A 12,525-nucleotide genomic window follows, 5' to 3' on the forward strand; every position below is an offset into this window, starting at 1 on the left:
TTTTATAGAGCAATAATGAGAGATGCATTGTTTTCGGTTTAAGAATTGTTGAAATTGTGGGCAGTCTGCGTTGGGTGCATTCACATTTATAATATAATATTCTTTTTCAGTCTGGTAATGAACCATCTACACATTGTTGTTCTCGGAAATAATGACAAGTAGGCTAGAGCAACACCTGGATACTAGTGTGATTACTCAATTTTTTCCTATGTCAGTCCTGATCTCATATGTAAAGCGTTGCGATAGCCAAGTTTTTGTTTTCTTAGAGAAATACCATATTGCATTTTAACTTATTACAGTTATCCGTTATTTTCTTGGTGGGGGTAGGGCGGGGATTTGTCTGGCAGTAAAGTAAATAGCTTTGGTATTTAACGAGAGAATTTTATAGTCTGGAATAGTGCGTGATAAAATTAGATACGGTTGCGAGTGGTGTAATGGGGCAAACGAGAGGTGCCCGTAATGTTTGCACGGTCAACAAATTATGTGTAATTATCAGGATGCTGTTGTCCGACTGATATCCTGGCGTGATTTTTAAATTAGTGAAATGCTTTTTCTTTGAATTGAATACTCAGGATAATGAAGTGTGCCTATTATACTTAGGTGTTATTCATTTGTAGTGACTGAGGGTGATGTATATTGTGTGTGCCATTTTTCTTTGAGGCTATCACTTGTTGATTGGATAGATGGGTATTGCAAGCTGAGTGTTAAGTAGGTGAGAAGTTGATTAATACTGTATAGTTGACTTTAAGGGATGGTTGTCTGTGTTAGTGTTGGAGACTGGCCAGTTGGTTAGTACAGGATAGATTAGTTAGTGTGTTGGATATGCCTGCAGCTTTACTACTCTGTTTACGTTCTTTGTTTTCCAAGGGAATTCAGATTGTCCTTCCCTTTGCAAGATAATTCGAGCTCCCCCTTATGGACACCACATTCCCTCATACAATGGATACATCCTCATTTTCTTTCCATCAGCAAGTTGCTAGGCATGTTTACAACGTATATTTGCCCCATTCTTTGCATATAGTGCTGGCTTTGACTGAAAAGAATTCTACTTACACAGAATTTTCTTTCGTATGCTTTTTTAAGATAGATTTTTGACCGGTTTAAAATATGTACCAGTTTCCACACAAGACTAGCCTCCGATTCCGGACACCATTGAAATAATGAAATAGAGCTTACTTAAACAGCTCTACATTTAGCTCATGGACACCATGGGTTTACAGAACCCTTTAACCACATTGCTGCTGTGGTTATTTTTCCCCTGTGCTGGAAATTGCCATTTTGCTGATGTCATGACGAGCTCAGCTCGTCATCAGCACAGCTCAACTGTGCCTCATGACGAGCTGAGCTCGTCATGAGCATGGAAGGGGTTAAAAGCACAATTTATCCATTCAACTTATGACCATTACGTTGTCGAGCAGACTTAACATCAGTTGCAGGTAACTTGATCTTGACACATGCTTCATTAGTAAGAGGAAGGCCAATGTCCTTTTGCCAGCAAGCGAAGTGGATGAGTGTCAAAGAATATTACCTTAAACCTTTCTTTAGCTCTTCCCATTTGTCCTCTAGGGTCATGTCTTTGACTATCTTCATTGGTGTATGTGACAATATTCCTTGTAAGAGACGTACTCTTACGCTGACTCCTAAAGTTGTTTTTCCCAAAGACTCATTATTGCCACTAGAAAGCTCACTGCATGAACGAGCAGACTTGGTCTCTGAAATCTCCAGATATGAGTGATACCTACATATCAACCATCTGGAGCTCCAGACCTTTATTTCTAGGTCAACGGCTCCTCTACCTCCTTTTGGGAAAGAGTTGCCTAGGTTATTATAGGTCATACAACTTCATTATTCTGTCTCAACAAGCCCCCCATTGTGGCTGGTGTGTCAGATTCTGAATTGTTTTTTGGGGAACAAACATCTCAGGATTAGGTCTCATTTTTAGGGAAGATATGCTTATTCCAGATGAGAGCTTAATTTCGGGGTTATAAAATCCATCTTCAGGACGTTGTGCGCCCAGCAGCTTTACTGTTTTTGCTACATGATTTCACTGAAACCCAAAGTTAGTACCCGGTTTGAAGATTTGTCTTGGCTGGTCTTCAAACTTATTTCAAGCATTTCCTCCAGTGAACAGTTAGGTTCAAGCGCTCTTGTAACCACAAGTAAACACTGATGCCAGTTATGGCTCTCAGCATTCCTTCCACTCTTGTACATCAATTTTCCATTGGTTCCCGTGGTCCCAGATGATTTAGGACACCGTAGAACCCTGATTCTTTGCTGCTCTGTTCCATTGCTAATCTTCGTCTTGGTTCATGAGAAGCTAATCTGTGCACGTTTAGACTTGTTGGAGGAACGTACAGCTATTGTGCAGGTCGAAAATATACCAAGAAATATTGCAAAAATAAATTAATACGATTGTTACTGGTTCTTGATTTGGAAAATATAATTGTCAGTTTTTTAAAGTAATGTCTCTTCATTCATATCATTTGTGGTCTCTACTGAGGTCAAAATAGATTTCGTTCGCTTTCTGAAACCACTTCCTTGGCAGTTTATAAAACGAGGTGGATCATCCCCAATCCAGTGGAATATAAATCTGGTTTTGGCCTTAGGAAGGCATAACCCCCTCGCCTTGTAGCATATTTTATTACTTGAAAGACCAAGTTTTTAGCAGTGATATCGTCTTCTAGAAGACTCGTCAGGCTTTAGTGTGTCTTCTGAACACCTTTCTATTGATTTCTGACGTGATGGTCCATTTTGTAAGTTATAATGGAATTTTGCTTAATTTAATAAATAGTAGTTTTCTTTCAGGCTGGACCTTGTGCTGGTTATGCTGAAGAAAATAAAAAGCTTCAAGTTTGATGTGGAAAGAGTAGACCCTTTCTATTTTCTGACGTTCTATTTGGCACTTGGTTGTTGGAAAAAACATGCAGAGTCTGGGTGTGTGAGCGGTACCACCTGTATTTGGGGATATGCACACAAAGTGGAATGCTCCTGCACTGATCACTTCTAATATATCTAAGCGACGGGGTTTCCCCTAAAAGAAATTTGGCTAGAATCTTCTAGAAATGCTACTTCTGCTTTTTGTTGAGTGGCTAGTGAGTCACTCGGTTTTTCAACGTTTAGCAAACTGTCATCTGCAGGAAGGAGAGGCGTTTGAGTTTTGCCATGATTGAGTTATTTTTCCAAGAATAACCAACATTCCTTTACCTGGAACCGGGAAAGGGTTGCAAAAAAATATATAAAACCCTTGAATGGTGAAATTCATTTTCTTGACCGTGGCTTCCTTCCTGGAATCTATGCGCTCTTCATGTGGTGATACAGATGGGCACATTTAACAAAATATATGTTTTTCCCACGGTCCAATCTGTGATTATAGATGTGCAGTTTCATGGGCTGATGCGCTTTGGTAAACATTTCAGACCGATTTCTCGCTCCCCAGTCTTGTAACAAGCACAGTACTTGGATTTTTTCAGGCTCAAGAGGAATGTCTCTGCCCATCCTGTGTGCAGAGGCAGCAATATATCTGTGCCATAGTCAAAAGACTATCCCAGTCAAGACCAATTTATCACATAAAAGACACTGGCTCCCAGGGTGTCTACCACTACCTTCCAAAATTGGAAGTTGTCAGGATTTCCCACAACCTTCAGCCATAGAAACGAGTTACTTCAGATCAGTGAGAATTAGAAGTATTTCAATCTAATGAAAGTCTGGGGATTCAAAAGGCGGTTTGAGCCCTGTGCGATGGTTCTCTCTCTTTAGTGATGTTAAATACCACAAGCATTTATTTTTCAAATACTGGCCAAAGCAGCCAGAAATCCCCCACAAGGAAGAATTCAGGAGGAGATTGACCTATATTGGAGATGTCACCCACTGAACAAATACTCTTGCAATGAGTGCTTCTGAATAGTAACGATTTAGGTTATCATCTCCCTTCTAACCCAGGACAAATAGTTATCAGTTAACAATTGGAAGTTTGCTTTCATACCCCTGGCCACTGCAAACATCACAGATGTTTTAAATGACCAAGACTATGCGCTCTGGCTGCAATCGTTCGGCCTGCAATCCTTTTTTTTTTCTTAAGAATAAATTATTGAGCAGAAACATCGATTAAAAACAGTGGTCTACTATCCAAATTTCACAATGAAAACCAGTGCCTTGAACCTTAAAAACAGCTTTAACAAAAAAAAATTACATTCTCGGTTTTTCTAAATTGTAATGTGCAAATTTCCATCTTCTATATACAGTAATAGGAATTAATAAAACAACTTTAAATAGCTTGCTAAAGTGCTGTGCATTCAAATCCCAAATAAAGTGCATTCCCTTTTTATTCCTCCTTTCCCTCCCTACTTGAAACTGAATAAAGTGCATCAACTTGTATTTCATTTTCATAATACAGATTTATAAAACACACATAAGATTTAATAAAGTGCAGTGTAATTAAAGTCCCATAAAGATCTGTTTTTTTTTTTATTAACCTAAAAACCAAGTGCAATTAGACTGGGATACATGGACATTACATGTTTCCCTCCTCCATTTTTCTGCCTGCAATCTTTAAATTTGGCAGAGGCATGGTTACCAAGTCTGTCTCCACTAAGGCAACAAGCTATTAGATGAATTGACACCTTTGAAACTAGGGCAAACAACATCCATGCTGAGAGTTTTGCCACACCCAATCTGTCTCGAAAATAAAAAAAAGTTAATTCTGCTTTGACTCAATCAAAAGTGATGCAATTTGATGCTCTCCTCGTCAAAGGGGAAATGTTCCTTTCAATGGAATGGTCTCTGATCCTTATGATGATGACGGTACTCCAAAAGAAATATCTCCTAGAACGGTTTTTCAAATCCATACCCTGGACCAAGTCCTCAAACATCACAATTCAAATCCTGAGTAAATGCAACTCTTCTGACGAGGAATTCTGGTCAGATCCTTATTAGTGGTCCAGCATCACTCCGACGGCCTGGCTCCTGAGCTGCCAGAATTTAACTCCTTAAGTATCCCAGAATGGTGAAGATATAATGCCAAATCCACTGTTTAGACACATGCCCTGAAATGGAAGAGCTTCTATTTTTGGTGTAAAAGTACCTTGTATTCTTTGTCTGCTGAAAACACCAGTACAACCTTATATGTTGGTTTAGTCAAAAGCCAGACTGAAATGTTTTTTAGTACGTTTTGTATATGGCTGCCAATAGCCTCGGATGATATTTTAATTAGGCTGACAAAATCTGTGAAATTCCCAAAGTTTATCATAATGCAAAAATTCTCAGTTTTACATTAGGCAGTTTAATTTAGCCTTTTATTTTACCTAGATGTGTCTTGCGCAAAAAGAAAGAACAGGTTTTGTGCGATACCAGGGAGATTAGTTTGAGCAAAAAATGTCTTTAGGAGGACCAGTGTGCCGCCGGTATGTTGCATTTTTTTTATGGGAGTTGCACGCTCAGAAAACCAAAAGAATAATTTGGTTAAATTGTTATGTAATTTTGCAAAAAAAAAAGGTGGGATTTTTGTACTCCCTTAGCTTCCCCCTCTAGATGCACAAATGGACCCAGGACTGCTATCACTTGAAATCAGATTGTCAAATAATATATGCATGGTCTATTAGGTTTATATGAATCAATAGTAAATCCACAAGGTGCGTTTAAGCCCAGTTTTGCCAAAACACATAGCCCAGCCTTTGAATCTAGGCACTGGCTGACACCCAATTTGTTCCCCCGGAAGCAGTGTTGCTAGAGGTGAAGGGTGAATGTTGCCAAGATCCAGACTCTTATCAGAGTCCTACTAGAGGTTTATCCCAGAGGTCCCAACTGTTTTCATCTCATCTGGTTGGTTTGCCTATGTTTTGCCAAATCTTAGGCAACTAATAGAGGTCCCTACAGTCTGGCTTTCAAGTGATGAAGTTTTATTAAGATGAAACTATGTCAGGACGACGACCCAATTGTCACATTTGGATAGTCTGACAAAGAACATACGGTCTACACACAGTGCATTTCAAGATGGCTGCCTACTCGTATTAAGTTCCCATCAGGATAAGTGACTTTGACCTCTAAGAAGGGCTCATATATCCCCCCCAGTCCCCCTCCCAAACACACACGTCCTCCAAACAGGCTACTTTACACACATGAGAGGAGTCGTTCTCCTCTTATGTCGAGTGGAGTTCAGAGAACCTCACCTTCACTGGCTACAGTTCAGGAACGCACTAGGATTATTTAAGAACGTACTTGGGATTACAAGCCAGATTGAATTGTTGGTTGTGGGAGGGGGGGGGGGGGTTGCTAGTCTGGTCAGTCTTATTTATCTATTGATTTGCATTTCAAATTGAGTCTACTTTAAAGGGAAAGTACATTGTACTATTCTATTGTGTGTAAATTTGAGCTATGTATGTTTGGGTCATGCTTATGCAGGTTGAGTCATTATGTCTGGTGGTAAAAGTTCAGGATTTAGTTTGGGTGGTCCAATAGGATAGGAGACATGCCCTAACATGAATTCAGTTAGTAGGTATGAAATATGCCACAAGTTTGAAATGAGATAGATGTACAAATGACCCGCCTTTTTGGGGTATCTACCAGTTTAGGCAAAAAAACTACTCTCCCATCATCTAAATCCGGTATCTACTTTGGTTAAAAATCAACTGCAAAGTATTATAGTAGAATGCTGACTGTGCTTCGGTAATGCTCCTAGTTTCATATTTTGACATCCAGAATATAGATAGTCTAAACTTATACTTGTGAAAAATGGGATATTTGTATCCGAGAAATTCCAGTGGAGTGAACCTAAGTGTTTTTGTTTTTTTTTCTTTTTTAAACAATCGATCAAGAATAGGCCTATGTTTTACTAATTTCCTGCAAGCTGTTCCTAAGAAATGCAGTGACTACCACAGTCTGTTCCAACTTCTTTGAGGCTTTTGCAGCTAGCCTTTGTTTCGCAATACATATGGAAATTTAGTACTATACTGTAACTGCTGTGATGCCACAACTGTATGTCATTAAGTATGTGTTACAAAAAATGAGGACTGCAAAATAAAAGATTTATCTACATTGAATGTGAACAGTTCCAGGGTTCCCCTGGAATGTTTTTGTTTTGACCTGGCACATAGTCATAATATTCATCCAAGCCTTTGCAGCCGACTTCCAGATGAGTGACTGAATATCTACCACTGTATTTGAGTAGAGGTACAAAGGAGTATTTTTGAAATGTTGGAAATCTAGGAGACATCTTGGCTCTGATCTCGTCTAGGGTACGAAGATTACTCTTCAGTTTGGTAAACTACTAGGTAGATTATCAGCAGGATTTGGAGTGCAATGGCGAGAATGATTTTGCAAGGATTCTGTAAGCCATTTATCCTGTAAAATATTTTTAGGGCTCGCCTGCTGATGCGCTTGCTCATAGCTGGCAAAGCTCTATAGTGGCTTATCCAGAGTTTAACCACTGGCGATTCCATGTAGTGCATGTGCGCTTTTTAGGTCATTGCGCAAGCCCTCAAAAGCGCGTGCACAATGCCACCAGCCGCCTGCCTGCTTCGTATTAGCACATCAAAGGCAGCCCAGCCTCCCTCCCACAAGCTTCTCAGCGTGCGCTCTCACCCCCTAATTATTCACGGCCGGCCGGCCGTACTTTCAGTTTCACGGCCGCCAGGCTGTGTCTCCTTTTATGCTCTCTGATGCTTGTTTTTTTTTTTTTTTTACTTGTTTTGTGTTTGCAACCACAAGATGCTGGAACGCTGACAAATTATATCATTTAAGACATGCCTGCCTCGGGGAGCCATTTCATGTATTCCTGTTTCTGCTCTCGTTTCAGGAACATTTGTAATTGCCACAGGATCTATTCCTGTGTAGTGTTTTAACCCCTGAACCACAATGGCAAGAGCTGGATTTCACTTAACATTTGCTGCGTTGAAACAATTTGTAATACAAATACACCCGCTCACGTGCCTGTGTATGCATTTGTGGACGTATAGAAATATCAGCGTATGCATAAAGAGATCCATGCATAGCAACGAGCACGGTTTAAGATTTAGATAGCCGAGGTTGGTTGCAATTTTAGTTCACTCTGGATGTAAGGATATTGCAAACAAATGGAGGAAAGCGTAATTGAAGCGAAACGAATGTTTAAAATTTGTTTTCTTTTTTCGAGTTTTTAGATAAAAAACGTACGCCGTTCCCACATTTGACCGCACGTTTTATTTTTACCCTTACATGTTAATTTGCATGCAATGCATTAGAGCGATACTATTTTAGAAATGCTAAGGTTGCAGCGTTTTGTATGTTGTGGCAAGGTAGGGAGCAGAAAATGGAAGACACGTACTGGAGAAAATAGAGTATACTTTATGAAAAATTCAGGAATTAATGTAATGAGAAGATGCTTAATGAGGGTGATGTATTGTCGCTGGCGTTGGGAATGAGTCCAGTGTATTAATGGCCGTGTCTTTTTAGATTTGCATTGTAAAGCAGCAGGGGATGTTCAGCCAGTGTGCTCGCATGATTAGATGAATGCTTTCTCCACTTGTGTTAGCTGGGGCTCGGCTTATTCAGGGCAGCAGTAACTGCCTATTTCACATTCCTCAGAAATGCAATTGGTTTGCATATATTTATGCTAACATTCTAGACTTATTTCACACGTGGGCCTAAAATGTGCACTTTTGTTAAAATACAGAGGAAGCGGTCTTGCACTGTATCTATCGTATAAGTATTGCCAATTAAAATAACAAAATAATACTTTTATAATTTGGAAAGCATAAACAAAAATTCAATATTTACATTTAACACACCAAAAGCTCAAACTTTTCTATTGCGATACCTATTGCATTTCCAATGCTTGTTTCTCTTCAAATGATATAATAAACCTTTCTCTCAGCTTTGTACAATAGTTGCGGTTTTGTCTTCACTTAACGATTTTAAATGTTTATGTATATATTCTCTTTTACAGCCAGACAGGCAAAAAGTTAATGGCAAAGTGCAGAATGCTTATCCAAGAGAATCAGGAACTTGGGAGACAACTGTCCCAGGGCCGCATTGCACAGCTTGAGGCCGAGTTGGCCTTGCAGAAGAAATACAGCGAAGAACTTAAAAGCAGTCAAGATGGTAAGAGCTTGCTTTCTAGTGCATGTGAACTGATTATTAGGACAGAAAATAAGTGTGACCTCTGTGTTGTGTACCCATAAAGTAGTAGGTTTCTATCCTGCATGTCCATATACTCAGTAGGTCGACTCTTGGCTCGGAGTTTATCAGCTCTCCAGTAATTAGTAACCGCGTCATTTCAAGTTACTACTTTGATCACACAGGCATCAATGACCTATTTCTTTTAGACGATTACTTAACTGCAGGCAGCTGTAGAAACCACCTCACATCAAACTGCTTTTATATGTCACAGGATAGTGTCGGATCCCTCAATGAAATGAAAATGGGATTTATAAAGCGCATGGCTACCCGTAAGTGTCCCAGCGCTGGTAAGAGGTAGTGGAGGAAAGGTGGAAGGTTAGGGGAACAACCATGTTTTCAGAAGTTTTCGGCAGGTGGAAAGGTTTGGTTCGGCGCTCAGTGTGGGGGGGGGGGGGTTAGTGCATTCCACAGCTTGGGGGCATTATAGGAAAAGAGACGGCCCCCTGTGCGAGCCTTTTTAATCCTGGGTATGTGTGCCAGATGTAGGTGTGCTGAACGGAGGTTTCTGGATGCTTCATGGCGTCTTACCAGATTTTTCAGGATCTGAGGTCCCTTTCCATGGAGAATCTTATGGGTCATGCAGAAGGATTTAAAGTGTATTCGCTCCTGGATGGGCAGCCAATGGAGCAGTCTGAGGGCCGGTTTTGCCGAACTCCGACTCTTTGTGCCAGTTAAGAGTCTGGCTGCAGAGTTTTGCACCACCTGGAGTTTGGCGATGACCTTCTTATGGGCACCAAGATACAAAGCGTTGCCATAGTCCAGTCTAGACAATAAAAGGCTCTGGACAAGAATCTTCCTAGAGTCGCAGAGGGAGGATATTCCGGGTAGATCTGAGAATGCCATAGCAGACCCCTGCTGACTTCCTGGCTTAAGTAGTAAACGAGAGGTCCTTGTCGAGCCACATACCCAGGCTTTTAATGGCTTGTTTTGGGACCGGAGCAGGCCCCATGCAGGACGGCCACAGAGACTTTGGGATGAAATGGGATTGGTTGCCTAATACCAGTACCTCCGTTTTGTCGCTGTTAAGTTTAAGATGCGAACCGTCCATCCAGTGTGATATGTCTTGGAGGCAGGAGTGAAGGTTATCAGGGGGCTTGTTTACATGGCTAAGAGAGACGACAAGTTGAGTGTCGTCAGCGTACGTCACAAGTTTGACCCCTTGGGGGGTGACTATTTTCTCCAGGGGGGACATATACACATTAAAAAGAGTGGGGCTCAGGGACGAGCCCTGAGGAACCCCACAATGTACAGGGGTGGCACGAGATTTAGAGGTTCCCTCGAGGATTTGAAAGGAGCGGTCATAGAGTAAGGATTTCAACCAAGCCAGTGTGGACCCCGAGATTCCTAGTTCCCTGAGTCTGTGAATCAGAGTGGTATAATTTACTGTGTCAAAGGCTGCACTCAAATCCAGGAGGATCACTGCCACTGATCCTCCTGCATAAAAGATCTTTCTAGCCTCCTCAACAACCGCAATCGTGGCTGTTTCCGTACCCTGACCCGGGCGGAAACCCGTCTGAGACGGCTACAGGAGTCCATTGGATTCCAAGTGAGCTGAAAGCTGCTGATTGACCAGTTTTTCAGCAATTTTGCTGACTATGGGCAGCAACAAGATGGGGCGGTAATTCCCCAAATCTGCCGGGTTGAGATTCGGTTTCTTTAGGAGGGGCTTTACTATGGCCCTTTTCCAACCAGGAGGCACAATGCCTTGTCATAGAGAGGTCTTAATAAGTTTGACCAGCGGGGGGGAGAATGGTAGGGGCAACTGACTTTAACGTGTTAGGTGGTGCTGGGTCGAGTGGCGTGCCACTTTTGATGGGAAGGAGAGACTCCAATGTAGTGGGGGAAAGGGAGTTTAGGCCTGGACTGTTTTGTTGCTGTGTGTAAATGAGGGGATCCAAAGGAGTTTTTCCTGTGGGAAGTGGGAGGGAATTTAGAATGGTTTGGATTTTTGCGTTGAAAAATTCAGCGAAGTCGTTGCAGCTGTCGCCGATAAGGTCAGCCGGCGGGGAAGGATCTGGAGTTTTCATAAGCTTATTTACTATCCGGAAAATATCCTTGGATGAACAAGCCGAGGTTCTGATTTTTTCCTCGAAGAAAACCGCTTGAGCTGTTTTAAGTGCCTTTTTATAGGATAGAATTGATTGGCTATATTCTCTTTTTGGGGGGGGGGGGGGCAATTTCTCTCCTCCAGGCTCTTTAATTTTTTTTGCAGAGTTTTTATAGCAAGCGGAGGTCATTATTAAACCAGGGAGACTTAGGCTTCCCGCAGGGGGAATGAGCCGGTGTCTTGGGGAGAATGAAGTCTAGAGAATCTTCAATCCAAGCAGAGAACTTGGTGTCTGCTGCATGGGTACAGGGATCGTGAGGTGGAAGAGTGCATTCCAGAAGCTGCCTCCACTCTTCTATAGCCAGTTTCGACCAGTGGTGTTCAAGGATGTTAGGGTACAATTTGGGCCGATAGGACAAAAGTGTTTCCCCATTGGACATGACCATGTGAAAATCCACTGGAGGTGCATTACATGTGTACAGATATTAAACAATGAAATGTAGGCTTTTTCAGAAAGCGTAAATCTAAGGGGAAGAAAGGATCAGAACCCGGGTGCATTCCATCCATACCTGTGGGTGGCTGCTGCTTCCTCTTCTCAATCCATGTTGTAATTAGCAGTTGCTGGTAGCTTTATACTTGTGCTCCTGGTGGGACTACTGGTACTTTATCTTCTATGAAATATACATAATTCCTTGGAAAATTGCATTTCTTGCCTTCCTTGTGTTTGTATTTTGCATGTGAGTACATGAAATTGTGGGAGATAACTAGTGCATTTATGACACTGAGAAAGACTGCAAAAGACTGTTAATCTGGAGTTTGCCTTTATTTTAAGTATACAACAGCTCTTTTATGCCCTTACTTCAGGGTACCTGATAGTGGCGGATTAGAGGATTCCTCCTCTGCTTTTCAGCTTTGTCTGGAATCCAGCCTGCCCAGTTTTTGTGTGTTGTCTGCCTGTCAGCTGGCAACTAAGGAACTTGGTTCATCCACTCTGAAATCAATAGAATCCGTTGACTGGTTATGAACAACTTAGCATCTCTCTCCGTCTGGAATATTCATTGAAAGCAAAAAATGACTAAAGATGCACTTCCTCATGGTCTAAGGAATATTTTCACCAAATCTGGCCCTTTGGTTTTACTCTTACTCATTGCATCCATAGTAAAATAAATATTTCTCCTCTGATCTGAGAAATTTTATATTTGTCTGGACTTTGAGAAGAAACTCTTTCTGCACTAACAAAAATGGCAGGTCTCTAGCTGCTTTCCTCCCGTACTGCTGGAATGACGCCCCAGAAACTAGGAGCGCTGCCACTGTGGTATGCTTTGGAG

At 41.4% G+C, this 12,525-nt stretch overlaps 1 protein-coding gene across 1 annotated transcript in view; it reads left to right on the plus strand.

The window, feature by feature from the left end:
• WTAP (WT1 associated protein) overlaps positions 1-12,525 on the plus strand; it is a 161,824-nt gene that overhangs the window by 113,336 nt on the left and 35,963 nt on the right. The window contains exon 7 of the mRNA XM_086927154.1: positions 8,918-9,072. Within this exon, the coding sequence (XP_086783280.1) occupies positions 8,918-9,072 (155 nt within the window). The remainder of the gene's footprint in view (positions 1-8,917; positions 9,073-12,525) is intronic.

The sequence above is a fragment of the Lissotriton vulgaris genome, chromosome 6, assembly GCF_964263255.1.
Source record: "Lissotriton vulgaris chromosome 6, aLisVul1.2, whole genome shotgun sequence".
In the NCBI taxonomy this organism is placed as follows: domain Eukaryota; kingdom Metazoa; phylum Chordata; class Amphibia; order Caudata; family Salamandridae; genus Lissotriton; species Lissotriton vulgaris.